General features: G+C 36.8%; 1 protein-coding gene across 1 annotated transcript in view; it reads left to right on the plus strand.

Annotated features, from left to right (window-relative positions):
* The window catches only part of KCNH8 (potassium voltage-gated channel subfamily H member 8), a gene marked incomplete at its 5' end in the record, with an annotated part of 310088 nt that overhangs the window by 123198 nt on the left and 166771 nt on the right, over window positions 1–20119 (plus strand). Inside the window, one exon of the mRNA XM_081072214.1 lies at window positions 1574–1705. Within this exon, the coding sequence (XP_080928340.1) occupies window positions 1574–1705 (132 nt within the window). The remainder of the gene's footprint in view (window positions 1–1573; window positions 1706–20119) is intronic.

A 20119-nucleotide genomic window follows, 5' to 3' on the forward strand; every position in this document is an offset into this window, starting at 1 on the left:
AGTGGATGCACATCATTTATTGCATGTGAATTCAACCACACTTTTCAAAAAATACAATACCAAGAGCTATAATAAAATATGATTTTTCTGTCAGGTAGCCCCCTAAATACAAATCAACTGCTTCTTCTGGTGCTCAACTGAAGAAAAAAATGATAGATGCCAAGGCTGGATGGACCCATCAGCTGTGTGGGAAACTGTGAGATCTAATACAGTATTTATGAAACAAGTCAAAATAGCAAGGATATCCCTGAACCTGTTATTTTTGTCTTACACCCAACTTTGAGCTCAATTCCCACGTAAGATGGAAATTCACAGTCCTGAGGTTTTGTTTTTTTCCCCGTCAAAAGAAAAATGAAGGAACATTGTGTGTTAATAGATGAATAGTTTACTTTTCAAGCAATAACTTTTCCATAATTTTCAACTATTTCTGTCCAGGAATGTTTTTTAGTAGGAAATCCAGTGCAGGGATTTTTATGTATTATTAACAGGTACACTTTAAAAATATATAAAAACATTTCAAAACATAAGCCTTAGGCTTGTTCTTGAGTGTATTAATGATATTTCTTGTAGTTATTCTGCTCAAAAAATAGAATTGAACTGTATCACTTTTTAAACAACATTCTTAAAATAAAACATACTGAAAACTACACACAACAAAAGTGTACAGTTTGATGAGTTTTCAAAAACTGAACACTTCTATGTAAACAATATGAACATCATGAGGCAAAAGTTGACCGGCATCCCCGACCCCCGACCCATATCCCCTTCTAATCAGTCTCCCAATGGTAACCACTTGCCTGACTTCTAACACAGTAGATTAGTTTTGCCTGTCTTTGGCCTTACTGTAAATGTATTCATACTACATTCATTTGTGTCTGGCTACTTTTGTTCAACATTGTATTAGTGATATCCATCCCCTTCATTGTCAATTATTGTACATTGCTCGTTCACATGGCTGTATAATGTTGTGTTGTGAGAATATGTCTTAATACTGCCAAGCGTTTTTAAAGTATGTGCACTAATTTGCTACCAGCCAGCAAACGCAGGACAGGTTAAGTGACTACACAAGACTCGGTGTTTTCCATCATTTTTTAATTTTAACCATTCTGGTGAACTGTCCTTGATTTTTAAATTGATTAAATAGACTTCTGGCAAATTCCTACCAAGGTTTTTCCAAAGGCAAATTCCTACAAAGGTCTTTATTTATGAACCAGTGTATGCTGGCTTTGGGAAGTGGCGATGACGCTTCATGAAGAGGAATGCTTCACCATCAACGAGTTCAAAGAAGGAATATAATTTGAAAGACGGAAGCAGACTGTCTCGGCACAGAGAAGTGTTTTTGTTTAAAATACTGCCTTATTTTCAGAGACAGAATTTCATTTGGGAATGAAGAGATATGTATATGGGCTAGACATTTATGGAATCTGAAAACTGACACTTTTAAGATTTTGGGGGGCATTTGTGGGATGGAAGGAAACAGTAAGGACTTTATTAACTGTACCACTAATTATTGAGATTTTCACAGGAAAAAACACATGGCAATGGTTGATCTGTGTTTTTATTACTGTTTCAGGGTCTCCATTTTGGTGCCTACTGGATATTGTTCCTATAAAGAACGAGAAGGGAGATGTGGTACTTTTTCTGGCGTCATTCAAAGATATAACAGATACAAAAGTGAAGATTACTCCAGAAGATAAAAAAGAAGGTTTGTACTGTTTTCAGAAAACGTTGACAGATGGGGTAACATTTTGAAATTGTTTACTCAAAAATTCTGAGACGAAAAAAATTGTCTTTTTTAACAACAGTGACTGATAAATATTCATAACTGTAAGCAGGCAGAATTTGGTACCTATTCCAAAATCACAGAGACTCACATGAATTTACATTCTCGTCTTTGTAATAGAGATTCAATCAACAAGAACCAGAAGTTCATATTTCTATGCAAATAGAATGAGGATAGGAAAACAACTTATCAGAATATAAACATTCATACCATCTTGCTTTATTAGGGACAAAAATAAATTGATAGTGATAAGTGAAGTTAAAATGATGTGATTAAAAATAAATCTCTCCGCTTCACCTTAAGTGCAGTAACTGAGAACTTAAAAGTGCAAAATTTCATTTTATGTACGAAATCAAGAACTCAAGTTTAGTGGTTGTTAGCGTGGAATGTTGAAAAGAAATCTGTTCTGTTTCTTATAGACTATAACAGGGCAATCATTTGTTTTAAGACAACAAGCATTTCAATGACCTTTCAAGGATTCGAAGACTATGTTTCTAACCTTATATTTCCTGTTTGTAGCTTATTAAGAAACTCCCTGCATTTTATGTAAGCTGACAAAAATTAACACTGAACAAATGGTGCTATTATTTTGCTTAAACAGAAGTAGAATGAAATATTTTGGTGACCAGAGAAAAAGCAATTGTCACCGTAGGGATGTCCTACGTCATAAGTTCCTTATTAGAACCAGCTATTTGACATTTCAACAACTATGTGTTTTTAAGAATGGGTTCTTTTACTCCAGCTCTTTATAAAAATGTGTGTGAGTGTTGCAAATATATTGTCTCTTGAAATGACAAAACAAATGGAGAACACTCATGGTTTGGCGCCCCCACCCCCTACTTCTATTATTTGAAACGTTTGCAAATACAGGACTGTTTTCCTGTTTATTTGCATGGCTAAATATTTTACATACACAGGGAAGGGCAACTAACAATTAAAGTTACTTGGATATTAGAGCAAGTGGAATACCTGCCCGACGAGAGAAAAGAAAATGTGAAAATCAGTGTGTGCAGTTTTTATTTTCAGTTTTTTGTTTGTTTTGGTTTTTCTTTCTTTTTTTTTTTTTTTTTTTTTGTATTATAGGAATATTTACTCACAACACTTCTGATACCAAATGTGTGGATTTTTTCCATACTGACAACCAGTTCCAAAACTCGCTGGACACCAAATGGGTGTCCTCTAATTTATTGAAGTTCTGACACTAACTACACAGAGTTAGTGTCAGTCTCCACAGGTTTACGGGTTCACTTCAGATGCCATCACAAGCATTGGGTGTCCAGTGTACCCACACCCTTCTGTCCATCGTGGCTACAAAGCCAGGGGTTCATACTCTCCCCATCCCCCTTTTCAGATGTGATAATTTGCTGGAATGACTCACAACACTCAGGGACACACTTTACTTACATTATTACAAAGGATACAACTCAGGAATAGACAAATGGAAGAGATACATAGGGCAAGGTTTGGGGAGCTGCCAGGCTTTTGCTCTGGGTGTGCCACATTCCAGCACCTCAGTGTGTTCACCAACTCAGAAGCTCTCCAAACCCTTTGGTTTAGGAGTTTTTCTAGAGGTTTCATTACATAGGCACAATTGATTAGATCATTGGCAATTTGTGATTAACTCAATCTCCAGCCCCGTCTCCTCTCCCAGGAAGGTTAGAGGGTGGGGCTGAAAGTTCCAACCCTCTAATCTTGCCTTAGTCTTTCTGGCAACTGGCTTCCATGCTTAAGCTATCTAGGGACCCCCAGCCACCAGTTTTTTATTAACATTTAAAAGAACTCTTTGCTCCACACTGTTCAAGGGTTATAGTGTTGTGGGGGGCAAGGGGGTGGGGACAAAGACCAAATATATATTTCTTATTATGCCACAGTAAGAATTATTTGAATAAAATTTTTCCTATATTAAATATATATGTGTGTATTATGTATTATACATTCATATATATGTGTAGTTAGAAATACAGAACTAAATATATACTGAACACTCAAGAATATATTTTTTCTGTTGCTACTTTATTATATGTGTCCCACAAAATTATGTAATATTTTTATAGAGGTAAAGTAACTATTATAAGCCAGCATGGTTATAAAATATAGTGAAGTATATATTTCTCTCCTTTTTAAAACTGCATTTACTAGAGAAAAACACCTTAAAATTCACCAGTTGATGGCATGTCTTGCAGGAAAAACACACCTTAATGTATAATATTTTTAGAACTTTAAGAAAAGTGAAAAATTATTCAAATATCACTATGTAACTGGAGCAGTATTGCATCACAGAACTAGGAAACCGAGTGAGCAAGCAGCCTGACTTGACCCAATATTGCATCTCAGACCAATGCTATCACTGAAGTTCACCTAAGTTGTAGAACTAAAGTTTGTGTTAATTAAAATTAATTTTCTACCGAAGCTCACATGATGGACTTCATTTAAGAGATATAAATTGTATACTTCTATTTTTTAAAAGTACTTCAATCATTGGTATCTACATTGTTCTGGGTTTTATTTGAAATGAGGGAAAACCTTTTACAGAAAAGGCTAACAAGGTAGATATAGGGTACAATGCTTCCATCACTGAACAGCATTGATGAAAGATTAGCATAAAATGCAAAGTGCTATTTGTACACTCAAGGGCTTTCAGCTGGGGATCTGGTGTGTGTGTGTGTGTGTGCGTGTGTGTCTGTGTGTGTGTGTGTGACAGAGAGAGAGAGAGAGAGAGAGAGAGAGAGAGAGAGAGAGAGAGAGAGAGAGAGAGAGAGACATCAACAAAAATCTGGTGTGGTTTTTTTTTTTACTACCTTTTAAAATACCCTCCTTTCTGACATATATTTTACGTCTATTCTAAAAATAGTCTGTAAGCCACTAACGTCTATATTTATGTCTATCTAGCATTACTGAGTTATTTGATATGAGACCCTGTTTTTCCTATCAGTATAAAATATTTTAACTTAAAAGTGGATTAATAATGGATTAAGTAATTCAACAAATATTTATGGAGCACCTACTCTGCCTTCATTACTGAATTACTTCTAAAGATGTCAAAATGGAGACAGTATGCTTTGGATCATCCAAACTTCAGCTCAAATCCTGGTTCCATTATATGTGGACTACTGGGCCTTAGACAAGTTGCCTCCCTGTTCAGAGACTGTTTCCTCATCTGTAAAATGGGATAATCATACATGTCTACATCTGTTGTCAAGTGACAAAAATAATACAATTTGGTAGTGAGTTTGATGTTCTTTATGCAAGGGAAAACAATTCATGGATTGGGGGAGGACAGACCTCACAAGCAATGGAGCACTATTCCCAGGGGATTTAGGGCAATGGTGAGTTGTACAGGGAATTATTAATAGAAGAAACGACACAGAAACAAGGCATCATTGGCTACGAGGCTGAGGATTTCCTTATTAAGTCTAGCAAGTCCTATTTTTCAGGGTAAGATGAACTAGTTAAAGCTTAGTTGGAGGATTGTGATTGGTGTACATTAAGATTCCTTGAGAGGTGGTTCCCGTAAGTCCGGGTTGACTTAGACTTGTGACATGTGCCAGGCCACTGAGGTGGGGGTGGGGGAGCTTCATTTTGTGGGTCCTGATATATGAATTAACTTTATCAAGGTTTATAAGAGGTAACACATGCAAATCACATAGCACAGAGCATACAGACTACGCTCAATAAAAGATAGGTATGGTCATTTGTATATTCCGTATGTTTTATAAAAAGAGCTGCCTGTTATTGAGTCTCTGCTTCATGCTAATTGATTACTTCATTTACTTCTCATTATAACTGTATGAAATAGATATTATTCCTATTCCTATTTGCTGATGAATTTAAGTAACTTGACAAAGATGAATGGCATAGTAAAAAATGGTAGAACTAGGACTTTCATACACCCAAACTCTGGTGTGTACATTCTATTTATGGAGATTTTTATTTTGCTCATGATTTTATGAAAGACATAGTTCCAGTATTTGCAACATATATTCAATGATAGAGCGGCAAAAATGGCAAATTCTTCCCAGACAAGGGAAAAAAATAGGATGAGGCCAGCAAGAATTGGAGCAGAGTCAAGGAGACTTTCACAGGGAAAATAATAGTGAAGCAAATCTTGAAAGACAAGTCAGGTGTGACAAACTGAAAGGAAGGGATGTTAATTTCAGGAGCTAGAATAACAAATAGTTGACTTTTGTTCAGAAGTAGATTATTTAAGTCAGGGAGTTGAACTTCAATGCTAGACAGGCAGACAGGGCTTAAATCTTAAAGATTTTATTACATCTTTCTAAGGATTTTAGACGGTATGGAGATATTGCTCAGAGATAGAACAAGTAAACCTTGATAATGGGAGATGAAGAAAAAGGAGGACTTGATGAATTCCAGGTTTCGGTTCTGGGGGCTGTTATTGAGTGAATTGTGTCCCCTCCAAATTCATATGCTGAAGCCCTAGCCCAAAGCACCAAGAATGCGACTATATTTGGATATAGGGCCTTTAAAGAACTAATTAAGGTAAAATGAGGCCATCAGCATGGGGCCTAATCCAATCTACTGCTGGCCTTATAAAAAGAGATTCGGACACTGAGAGGGACACCGAGGTCGCTCATGCACAGAGGAAGCACCCACGAAGAGGCAGCACTTACTTTTTTAAACTCTAAAGAGATGTGCTCTTAGCTCATGTCAGCAGGTCTGAAGTTCCAATTACTTAAGAATCAGCTTATAATGCATCCGACAATCCACTTTCTAACTACCATTCCACCTTCAAACCTAATTGATATCTCTGGACGAGCTAAGCTGGTCTGTTCACACTCAGCTAATGAAACTCACACTCTTTTCTTGCGTCCCCCCAGGTCCTCAAACTTTCCGTCACTTGGAGCATCTCTGACACTGCTATTCAGCACGAATATGTCACCTCTTTTCTTTACTGTCATTTCACCTGAACCACCTTAGTTCATAGTACGCGTCCTTCCCTTAGGCCATTCCATGTCTTACTGCTGGCTTATCTTGTCTTTCCCAAACCTTTCAGAACCTGGAAGCTGGCGCTCTACTTCATTTGTCTTTCAGTTTCTTACAGTGCCTGCACATAACAGACACCGACTACAAACCTGCTGGTTAATTAATTCTATGAAAGGGCCTATACCTATGTGACAGTGTTTAGTTTCCTTTAAAAGTTCCTTTCCTCTGTACACAGTTGAATGTCTCAATTTTCCAATCGTTTTTCGTTTTTGTTTTTTTCGCATCTGTTCATACATCCTGCTAATTTTGTTTTCCATTTAAACCACTTGGCTATAACAATATGTGCCTTGTTTTTTCAGGCACAGGGACCAGTGCAGTGGTTCTGTTTATTTCTTAAAAGATGCCCCAGATTTCGTTAGAAATGATGGTTGTCACTGCTGTATTCATTATGTAGCAATAGCATCATCAGTTATCCCAGAACTGGAGGATTTCAATTACAATTTCTAACAAGTGGGCACTTCAAATTTGTCTTGAGAATTTAGAGGTTGATGTATGAAGGCTTCTCTTCGGTGGTAATACAAATCAGGATTCAAATGCATCTAACTTTTGGCAGGTTAGATTCTGCCGTCTAACTATTGGCAGGCAGCAGCAGGTTGCTATTATTAAGTACACTGATGCATGTTTTATATTGGACCTGCTTTGCCCTATTACCAAATATTTTCAGGAGAAATATTTAGCTGTACTAAATAATTAGATAAGAGTTGCATTTACCTACAAGAACCGGAACACCTAACTCACATAAGCTTAGACAATAGGGGTTTATTTTCCTCACATTTTGAAGAGTCTGGAGCTGAGCAGTCCATGATTGCGACCGCAACAATCACGTGCCCTCAGACTCTTTCTCTTTTTGCCTTTCTGCTCTGCTGTCCTTCACGTGCTATTTGCCACCCTCATATTTTTCATCTTGGGGCTGTAAGATTCCTGTTGAACCTTTGGAACTCATTTCTGTTGTGCAGACGGAAAGAAGAGTGAAGGAAATGGGCAAGGGCTTCTCCCTACAAGGCTTAACCTGTGAATGCAGAAAGGAATGTCCTTCCTTTTGCCTCCCTCTTCTGCCAGGGATTTCCATCAATATGTCATTGACCATAACTCTGTCCCGCCGCCATGGTCATCTTTAGCTGCAAAAATGGCTATTAAACCAAGGTCTTTTGGTCTTAAGCTTTGTCTTAAGCTTTTATACCCTTATAGTAGAAATAGCCAAAGAGAGCGTTTGGAAGTACGGTTGTGTCAGCCAATCTAGAGTGTCTAATTATCTATTGATTAGTTTCCATAAGCCAGCCAGATGATGACGCACGGATCCTACAACATAGAAGAGTGAGATTTAGAGGTCGTGGACTGCCAAAAGCCTCAGTGCTGTCAAGACTGAAACACAGGACTGTCTGGTCTCAGAGCTCATATCTTTGCACATGCCCTGGAGCACCATGCCCTGGAGCACCACGCCTTTGTCACCATGCCCTATGACAGCAAATGAAAGAAAATTGGACATGAGGTGGAAAGAAGGCTGGGCTTGTCTCGGTTTCTTCACCAAGCTTCTACACATGATTGTCATTGAAACTGATAGCTCCTGACCCAATTCTTTTTACCATTCTCATTTCTATTTAAAGTCCTTACTCCTGAAATCGTAGTCCAAGGGGACCTGATACATTGGCCTCACCTGGGAGCTCATTTGAAATGCAGAGTCTCAGGCCCTACATAAGAACGCTGAATCAGAATCTGCATTTTAACAAGATCCCCAGGTGATTCACAGTCTCATCGGAGTTTGAGAAGCCTGTACCGTACACACTCCTTAGAAAGGCCTTCGCTGACCATCTAGTATGAAGTTGCCCACCTGCGTCCACTCTATCACATCACTTTGTTCATTGTCTTCATAGTGTCTATGCTTACCTGAAACAACCTTTTTCTAAAGTTAACTTATAACTATTCTCCGCTCCATGAAAATGTAACCTTCATCAGCAAACAGGCTTTGCCTCTCTTGCTCAGGATCATAAACCCAATACATATAGAGTAAGCGTCTTAACACTTAATAATAAATATTTGATTGATGAATGGATGACTAAATGAATGCATACATGGTGTCCAGTTAAGGAAATTTGACTATTCAGACATAGGACACGATGACATTCTTGCGTTTTTATAATAATGAAATCATAATCAAAGCTGCAGGTCCCGGGCACACATCATGATGAATACATTGTTTGGTTGTGTTCTGCTTGATTTAAGTCAAAGGCAATTTGACACGTATTTACCAAAGTTGGCTCCCTCTCAAAATGTGTTCTTACTGCTGGTATTGAATGGCGCTTTCACTCCAGATAGAATCTCTGCTATTGGTTAATGTTTTTGTTCTTGTTGACTCTGGGGTTTGTCTTTCAGTTTCTAAGAATTTCAATTTGGTCATATTTTTTAAGATAATTGAAGTTATTTGTTAAAATAAAATAAAAAGATTCCCCAAAAGGACAGACATTAAGCCACTGAGCAGATATTAATTAAGTCTAAGATGATTTTTATGTACTTTGAATATTTTAATTTTCAATGTGGAACATAGTAATAATGTTCCTTTCACCTGCTGAAGTAGTCTGCCTGATTTTTTTTTTGTTTTCATAATAAAAGAAACACATATAAAAATCCTAATAAGGAACAGTATCCTGAAGAAAGAACTACTATAAAAATTGATACTTTATCTGAGGGGATAGATTTCTGCTTCAGGGAGATCTGTATCAACTCTTTGTCAAATATGTGATGAAACAGGAAATGAAGAGCCTAGATAAATGCTTGAAGAAGTGATTGAAGATGCTTGAGACAGTGATTGAAGTATTTTAGCCACATCTGTATCTTATTGTATTACCTATATTTTAAAACACATACACACCCTTGTTTTTTGTTTTTTGTTTTTACATATTCACCAATGTCATTTTCTCCTAGAATCTTCTAAACGTAAATAGCATAAGCCAGGGCTCATAAACTAAGTTGCCTTTAGAGATTATGGGATAATGTGATGAGTGAAATGCTATGATGGACTATGGTGAGGACTTCAGGCATAATACACATGGAATGTTTCACTGAGTCATTCCATTTTAAAGAAGAAATGTAAATATTCTGCAGTCAATCGAAATGTACCCGTGGACTGAATTGGTACTATTAGTCAGTAGCTTATGATTATTGGATAAAACTTTATTAAACTAATTCCTTATTAATCTTATTTTTATCTTAAAAAAGTATTTCTAGTTTTATTACTCTGAGAATGGAGACATATTTTTAACTTTTTTGGGTGAAATTCACATTTAAAAACTTTTTATAATTGAATTACCAATTTATTGAAGCACCAGCCAAATATGTATTAAGAAGATTAGCAAGTTCAGGCTAACAGTTTAAAAAGCCATATAACTTGACCCCCTTGGTTGGATCTACATTCTTAGTGAAATTCTCTGTGTCAGTCAGAATTCACATAGATGTTGGTATTAGGGATTATTCTCAATTCGGGAATTATCACTGTTGTGCTACTGTTGTGAATGACGGTAGCAACACATGGGACAGGCTGCAAACCATGGACAGAAATATCTGCAAGTAACTGTGTCTCTGGCTTCAGCATCTTGTAGAGAGGCCCACTTGGGATTGGCAGGACACCATAGGTTTGCGCTTCATTGGATGGTGGCGGGGAGTGTTTTCCCTTTTTGCTTTTCTTTTTGTGGGGGTGAATGCGGTAATGGCTTTGCCAGTGTGAGAAAAGCAGACTATTGGGTGCCGGGAGCTTAGATGCCAGCTATTAAGAGAAGGGCTGTTTTTTAACTGGTTTCTTGAGAGAGAACCTACTGCTCGCAAAGATACTGTGAAAATTATTGAAAGGACAACAAAAGATTTAGACAATTACATAAACTTAGTTGATTAATCAGCAGCAAGGTTTGAGAGGACTAACTCCAACCTTAAAGAAGTTCCACTATGGGTAAAATGCTATCACAGGGCATCGCATGGTTCAGAGAAATTGTCTGTAAAAGGAAGAATTAATTGAAGCAGCAAACTTTGTTGTTGTCTTAATTTAAGAAATTGTCACAGCCACTCCGGCCTCCAACAACCACCACCCTGATCAGTCAGCAGCCATCAACACTGAGGCAAACCCTTTACCACCAACAGATTATGATTTGCTGAAAGCTTAGGTGGATGGTTAGCATTTTTAAGTACTAGAGTATTTTTTAATTAAAGTCTGTACATTTTTAAAACAATGCTATTGCACACTTAATAGATTACGGTATAGTATAAACATAACTTTTATATGCATGGGGAAACCAAAAATTTGTGTGACTTGCTTTATTGCCTTATGAGTATTCGATTTATTGTGGTGACCTCCAACCAAACCTGCAGTATCTCCAAGGTATGCCTGTGGATGCAAAACTTCTAAACAAAAAGTATTCATTAAATTCATCCTCTCAACAGCCCTGTGGTTTAGGCAATATTATCATAAGTGTTTTCTAAACTTAATTAACATGCCCAAGGCCACAAATCTAGTAAGTGACAAGGCCAGGACTGAAACAAAACCTTGTTTAGCTTCAGTTTGATCTCCTATAAGCTTTACATTATCAGGCCTCTTCATCACAGGATAAAGAAATATATCCACAATATCATGTTGTAATTAAAATATAAATGGTGTCAGTTTTATCCATTGTAAAAATGTTAACTGATCATTTTATAAAAATTATGAAAAAAATAGGAAAAAAGGGGGGGGAATGAAGAAAAAGAAATATATCATTTCTGGGATTATTCTGCAAGTGAAACCATTTATCACACATCCATTGATCCATTTCCATCCATTCGTTTTTCTACGTAAACTTCAATTTTTAAAGCAATAAATTTATTCTACTCATATCATAAACCTCACTTCTAGGAATTCTTATGTAAAACTTCATTGCTTCTTGTTGAAATTAAAGACCACTTTATCATGCTTGGATCCTTTAAGAAGGAAGAAAACTAACACTGAATGGCCCACTACCAATAAAATACTTTTACCCACCAATTATCCCATTAAATTTTCTTAGAAAAAGAGTTTTAAATGTGAAAATGAATAAGTATTACTTTATATGCTTTAGGGACATTAGAAACCCATCTAATCTTTCTCTTCTGAATAAACTGTGTGTTCTTCTGCTTACTACTTAGGTTCTCCTTATCCCAGCCCTTTAATTATATTTCACATTTTCCGATAAGCCCCCTGGAAGTTTATCTACTCCTTCCCATCTAGAACAGTACATACTAACACATATTTTATCTCGTCACTACTGAGTTTAACGAAAGGATAGCTTTTAAATGCCTGCATTTTATGTATTCTACCCCTTCAGAATGGCTTTAAAAATAATTATGACCATCATTCTAGTCATAAGCCATCATGATCTTTGAGGTTTTGTATATTTTTTAACCTATACTATCATTTATATAATTTTATAATTGCAAAGCCTGTAATAACTCCTTCCATACAGATAGTTTCCCATCGCTTACTTCCTTAAGACTATATCAAACTTCAAGATATGTAATTCCTTTCTTACTCTTCTTTCCTGGATTAGTGCAACCAGAAAGCTTTAATGGTGAATATTTCTATTTCCTATACTATATGGACTGTAAATAAAAATGTCAGGAGTTCTAGATGGGAGTGAAGTGTACATCAAGAAACTGAAAGAGTCAATGCATTCATTTCCAAAATATCACTAAAACAACAGTAAAGAGATTTTTTTCAATACACAACACCCACAGTCCAAAAATATATTAGCAACAAAATTGAGGAGTATGAACCAACGTAATGGATCTCAGACACATAAATCCTAACCAGTAGTGGAAAAAGCTAAGCAATGAGATTTCCATGATAAAACCTTCCAAAAGCTCAAGAACAGATACTCCTAGAATAGTACCTCTGCAAATGACAGTGACGGTAAAGCTAAAAACAGGAAGATGATTTGAAAGTATTTTTAAGAAACAGCTAGATCCACACAGATTTCCTCCCTTAATATGTGCAACCAGACAACGGTCCTTCCTAAACTACCAAGTTCCCTGAGAAGCAAGTATTAGTGAGATCAACATCTGTGTGGGAAAGGAAGAAAGCAGGGTTGAACAAAAAACTCTGGGTTCTGATATAGACATACAAAAACCTCTCATCTGAGATAATCTTCTAGAATTGTCCTGAGTTGAGTGAGAGACCTGGACACTCACACTAACCAATCACTGTAGGCAAGTTGCCCCCACAAATAACACATGACCATGGGCACGGTGACACTCTTCAACTAAGGACACTCCGCACAGCTGCGGAGGGCACAGCACACGGTCTAAAACACCCCCCACCCTTGTAGAAAACTTGAGACTTACCTCTTGTGAGGGTGACATAGAGGGTCTCTGGACTGAAGAAAACCAGACACATTTGGCGATGCTAAGCACAGTACTAAAAAAGAGGAAAGAAACATGTTTATTTATATCCCAAGTCCTGAGACCCCAGTCCTCTTCTTGAACGTGGTTCCTAGAATGTTAGCCGTCAAGTCTATATTCTCCTGGTAAGGTTTCAGAAGAATCTTCTCCAAATACTCTGGACAGTACAGGAGGAAAGTCCTGAATCTGTTAATATTACTCATGGAAATGGCCTATACATATCACCCTACAACACAGAGCAAATTTAATCCATCCTACTCATGTGCTTAGACTTTCTATTCAGATATATCCTGTTCCACTCTTAAATATGAGCAGATATCAAAATCTGCCCAGACATCTACTGAAACCTTCTAATATAAAAGAAATAGATCGATATAAAGAGGAAGAAAAAATACATCTTGAGTAAGACGAAACTCTTTGGAAATAACAAAACTTAATATCTCTAGAGAGATAAGAATAGATATTAAATACATAAGATAAATAAATATAGGATACTGTGGCTAAAAAAAGAAACATTTAAACTATGAAAAAAAACACCTTTGGAAATGAAAAATAATGATGGTATTTTTTAAATGTCAGTATAAAGAATGGAAGATTAAGTTGAGGAGTCTTCCGAAAATTAGAGCAAACTAACCAAGATGTGGAAAATAGTATCAAATGATATGAAAATGAGAGGACCATCTAGGACGGCACGGTCCTAGAATTCTGTGTGATGATGGCAATGTTCTGTATTTGCACTAATAACGATATTCACTAGCTACATGTGGTCACTGAACAGTTGAAATGTGACTAGTGGGACTAAGGTACTGAATTTTAAAAATCTATTTAATTTCAATTAATTTAAATGCAAATGTGAGAATCCACATGAGTCTAGCAGCTGTCATATTGAACAGCATAGATGTAGGAGGTTAAGCAACTGAATTAAAAACTGTACCAAAATGAGAGAGAGAGAGAGAGAGAGAGAGAGAGAGAGAGAGAGAGAGAGAGAGAGAGAGATTGAGAAAGAGAGAACAAAAGTGAAAGTGGTGGTTGGAAAAGAAGAAGCCATCAATCAACTAATACAAGTTCCTAGAACTAAAGGTCCTGAGTTTCCATGCTGTGAAATTTCATGACACTGCAAACAAAAAGATGATTCTTTTGGCTTCCACAAAGGAAAAAAAAAAAAAGGTTACATACAAGGGATCAGAAACCAGAATGACTTTGGACTTCTCAAGAAGAATGCTGGAAGCTAGAAAATACTACAGTATTGCCTCAAAAATTGGAACCCTTGTACTCTGTGGGGAATGCAAAATAGTGCAACCTGTATGGAAAACAGCATGGAGGTTCCTCAAAAAATTAAAAATAAAACCATCATATAATCCAACATTTCCACCTCTGGATATTTATCCAAAAGAATTGAATTCAGAATCTGAGCGATATACTAGAACTCCCAAGTTCACTGTAACACTATTCATAATAGCCGAGATGTAAAAACAACTTAAATGTCCATTGATAAATGAATGGATTTTTAAAATGTGGTACATATATACAATGGAATAGTATTCAGCCTTAACAAAGAAGGAAAACCTGTAATATGCAACAATAGTGAACCTTGAGGACATTAAGCTAAGTAAAATAAAATAGTCACAAAAAGACAAATACTGTATGATTCCACTTATATGCGGTATCTAAAATAGTCAAACTCGTAGAAGCAAAGAATCAAACCCTGGTTGCCAGGGGCTGGGAGGAAAGGGAAATAGGGAGTTGCTAATCAATGGATATAAAATTTCAGTTATGCAAGATGAAAAGAGTTGAAAGATCTGCTGTACAATTGTGCCTATAGATAATACTGTATTGTACAGTTAATATTCTGTTAAGGTAGCTCTCATCTTAAGTGGTCTTACCACAATAATTTTTTTAAATTCCAAAAAAATGTGACTTTCAACCTAGCACCTATTGCCAATAAATTCAAGGGTAAAAAATATATTTTCAGACATGAAAGATCTCTAAAAGCTTCTACCCACATTTAGTACATGTGGTCATACCACAATAATTTTTTTAAATTCCAAATAAATGTGACTTCCAACCTAGCACCTATTACCAATAAATTCAAGGGTAAAAAATATATTTTCAGACATGAAAGCTCTCTAAAAGCTTCTACCCATTTTTAGTACATCTCTAAAAATGTACTTCCCTCCCATGCACCTTTTCTTAGGAATCTACGAAAGTCGTGGTGCACCAAGACGAGGCAGTAAACTCAGAAAAATGAAGACATGAGATTTAGGAAATGAAAATATAATTCAAGAGAGTGTGTGGTATGTTTAAGAGGACGATCAGAGTCAGCTCAAGATGACAGGTGTGCCAACCTGCCCAGATTAAGAGCAGGCAGAGTCTCTGGGAGAAGTTTTCAAGATTGGTTGATATTCCACTAGATACATCAAAACCTGTTAAGGGAAAATTCACACAATTGGTGAAGAATTTGGATTTTGATTGGTGATAAATACATGGAAAACAAAGCAAACAAATCTGTTCGCTGTAATCCGAAGTGTCTGGACACTGATGGTCACCACTTTGAGCGCATTGTAATTGCAGAAGTCAAACGTGTCTTGTGTTCATCTTTTGTTATTGGTATATATTAATACAGGTTTTTCCTTTCTTAAAATGTGTATACTTTTTTTGGCCATACATATGTATTACACTAAATGGCTCAGCTGTAACAATATTATTAACACGGATACTGATCTTATCAAAGTAATAATGTAACCGTACTGGAAATGTGTAATGTGTATGGTTGGGGGATGAAATATAAAAGTAAGCTAAATTCAAAGGAGCATAGATATGTTACTTGCAAGAAAGTGATTACTTAAAAAAAAATGGCCGAAAGACTTGAAAAGTTTTGTTTCTGGTGCAGAAAAAGATGGGATGAGAGAATATGGGAACTTCTGGTTTTCTAAGAATTTTTGGACTATTTATGCCACATGCATGTATAACTTTGATTTATTTTGAAATAAGAATATGCATGTCTAATTAATTGCACCAAATCCATTCAGAAATTATTAATCAGCCTTCAGTTCCGTCAGCACTTATCCAAACCTTCCCTAATTTTTTAATGAGTGATAAGAAATTTCCTAAAATCTTAGGAAAAACATAAAACAAAACAAAATAAAATGACACTTTACTTTCTGTCGGGCACTCAGGTTGATGAGATGGCTCTTCATATTAGGAAAAACAATATAATGGGATGAATAACAGGGATGAATAACATTTAAAAGTCATTCTTATGTGAAGACTAAATGAAGGGAAAGCTTCAGTAGTCTTAATAGAACCAGGAGTTCTCTGCACAGAAAGAGCCTATGTCCAACTCTTTCCTGTATGCCAAAAGGCATAATGGTGGATGATTTCACGAGAAATCTCCCATTTAAGCCTACTCTAAGATCCTATAGCTAGTGAGTGTCTAGTGTTCCTTCCCAGGTCTGACTCCAAAGTCGAAAGGAAACACTTTTTACTAAACAATGAGCAATATCAGGGCTGGCACAGAGGCCAATTTAGTGGAGAGAGCACTGGAGCAGGAGTCCCAGAGTCAGAAGTGTTGCCCCATCTTCCTTATCAATGATGTGAAGCAATATGTCAGATGTGAATATGTATGTGGCTCATTTAATTCAGTTTGCTATCAGGGATGTGATGCCATTTTGAGGATTAAATATTTTAGATCATCTATGTCATTCAATTACCAAGAAAAGCTCCACTTTCTGTTTTCTGAGTCTATAAAAAATATTGCTTGTGCAATATTAGAAGACTGGTCTTGTAAAGCTTATAGGCTTCCTGTGAGATAAAACGGAATTTTGCTTCAATTCTTTTTCAAACGCTAATTAGAATTTAGCACAGGCCTCAAACTCACCTGTGCATAACAGCCTTGAATAGACAGCTTCTCCCCTAAGTCCTGACTAGTCCCATTGCCTAATGGGAGTCTAATCAGTGGCTTTTGGAGAGAAGGCTATTTCAAGGTCAGTCAATTCAACAAAGTAAAACTTTAGCAGATTCCATCACAATGCTTATATTTGGGTGAAGTCTTGAATGTCGCATTTAATTTAATTTCACTGCAGCAGAAGTATACAAATGCTCAAAGAATCCAAATATTTTTCAAAACTTTCAGTACACCCTGTTTCAATCTGCTTGGGCTGCTATAACAAAATACCATAGACTGGGTGGAATAAACAATAGAAATTCATTTCTCACAGTTTTGGACGCTGGAAAATCTGAGATCAAGGTGCCAGAATGACCAGGTTCTGGTGAGAGCCCTCTTCCTGGCTTGCATATGGCTGCCTCTCTCTTTGACCTCAAATGGGAGGCAGCAAGATGGGAGAGGTCTGGACTTTTCCTTTTCTTTTAAGGGCATTGCTCCCATCAGGGGGACTTCACCTTCAGAGCATCTAAACTCATTACCTTCCAAAGACCCCACCTCCTAATACCATCACATTGGGAGTTAGAGCTTGATTTAAATTCTTAAATCATAAGAATTCGGAGAGACAGAAACATTCAGTCCATAACAAGCCCACACATAAGGAGATTCCAAGAGTGTTGCCTTTGTTTCTACAAGTAGCTCAAGATTTCAAACACTTTGGATTTCAGCCTCACATGCCACTCAACTTTTTTGCATGACTGTGAGTCATGAAGCTTTCTATTTCCATTTCAGCAAAGAGTTGTGGTCCTGACTGACTTTGGGTGATAAGCATCATGTCTCATGGATATCTAGCAAGGGCAAGTTATCAGCAAACCTCAAAGTACCATGCTAACTGCTAAAATCACCCACTCTCCTTCTTTTTCAAATCTCTTCCAACTTTGGGTAGTAATTAGTCACACTATTTCCAAAGGAGAGGCTCTACTTCTAAGAATTATTTTGGGAAAAGCATAAATGATTACTTTTAGTTTTAATTCTTTGATCACTGAGACAGAAAAGTTATTTCAGAAGAAATGACACTATGTATAATAAGTTTGTACCTCCTTTTCTTATGAAAAATATGAGAGTTTTAAATTCATAAATAAGCAGTGAAAGACATCTTTTTCTTCAAAGGATAGTTGTAGCTGAGGAAAATCAAATTAAATCTAACAGAAAGAAACAAAACAGCTAAGTATCTTTACGTAAAATAACAGCACTATCAATTCTGTTTTATAGAGGAGAAAAAATAAAATATTCAAGTTATTGATTTTCTGATTCTCAGTAATATTTCCTACTGCCACCAATCCAAACATAGGATTTGGGGAGAACATATTTAAAATCATACATATATCTTTTATGCTATTAAATTGTCATGGACACTCACTATGCTGTGATACCACATTCAGGACTGAAGCGCTTCCAGCTTCCAGAAGTTGTTGCTGGCTGACAGCCTTGAGCTGTTAGCGTCCTACAGAGATTATTACCTGTGCTGAACAGGGGACCTATCCAAGGTGACATCCCTTCCCAGGCAACCTTCATCCAATGACTGCTCAATGGTTGGGGGAGAGTGGATATGAAGGCCCAATCCTTTCCTGTAACCTGGGATAATTTTTAACAAAACTCAAAAAACTCATCAGAAATTGTCTGAGGCCTTTGTTAAGACTATAGCACACCCCTACTTTTCCCTCTGCCCAATCCTGTCATATTCCCTTCCCCAACAGATGCCACCCGAAAGATCCGCCTGTGTGAAATTCTCTGCCTAAATCAGCTTCCTGGGGGACTCAATCCAACCCCTCTCTCTCTCTCTCTCTCTCTCTCTCTCTCTCTCTCTCTCTCTCTCTCTCTCACACATACACACACATACACACACACACACACACTCACACACACAGCAAATCTGCCTTCTGTTACAATGAAAACAAGGGATTAAATCAGTTTTCAAGGGAGCAAGGCGAGCTGCCTTAATGTAAATTCCACTGCGCTAGGAAGCAAAAATCAGTAGTGTGAGCAACAGTGTCAAAAGTGGAAATAACACCAAATCATAATTCCCTAGGGTTCAATTGGAATCAAAATGTGACCATCTTATTGTCACCAAATGCGTATTTTCCAGTATCTCTTAGATTTACCATGCTTGGTTGTCTCTTGATTGTAATCTGAGATCAGTGGTTTCCAACACTTTTCAATCTGCTAATGTTTTCTTTCTCAGAGGACCCAACTGCAAGTTCTGCTGCGGTATAAAAGACACTGGGGTTTCCCTGTAGCTCAGAGAAGAATGCTCCCTCAAAATACTAGTGAACTTCCATTTTCATGTAAATTACTGAAGGAAAAGGAAGAGCCCTCTGAAGTGAATATCAAACTTGACTGCTAGTGAAAAACATATTTGGAGGTTTAATGATGCTTCATAAAGTCAGAAAGCATAATCCCATAGGTGTACTGTTTAAAAGCTTAAGATTTATCAAAAATGCTACCTTAAGATTCATTATTGCACTTATCTCTACTCAGCAAAGAGTCGTCAAACATCCAGGAACACAGGGGGAAAAAGAGAAATCCTTGCCTTTGTATAAATCACTGTCTGCTGGGGTAACACAATCAAATAACTAAAATACATTGCTTTGTATAGTAAAGCAGAACTGTAGAAAAGTGTTTTAAGAAAGTGATGTGATTATTTCTGACTAGAAATGGAAGATGATGGGGGAAGTGAGGGGAAGGCTTCTCAAAGGAAATGACAGTTTCAGAAGAAAAATATTTGGATAGTATAGCAGAACATAAGTCAACAATCAGATTTTTGTAATGAGCAGCCATGGAATTATTGGAACCACTGAACATAATAATTGATCCAGCTACTGTGTGGAAATCCGGCATTGACAGCTATAATAGATAGAGATGGATTATGGCAATTTGCTTTGTCGTGGGGCTCAATTTATTGGTGGGTCGAGTTAAGTGTCTCCCCTCACCTACCATCTCTGTGTTCTCTTGGAGTTTGCTTATTACTTTAAGTAGCTTTTTGGATCTTCTATATATAC

The sequence above is a fragment of the Rhinolophus hipposideros genome (assembly GCF_964194185.1).
Source record: "Rhinolophus hipposideros genome assembly, chromosome: 14".
Taxonomy (NCBI): domain Eukaryota; kingdom Metazoa; phylum Chordata; class Mammalia; order Chiroptera; family Rhinolophidae; genus Rhinolophus; species Rhinolophus hipposideros.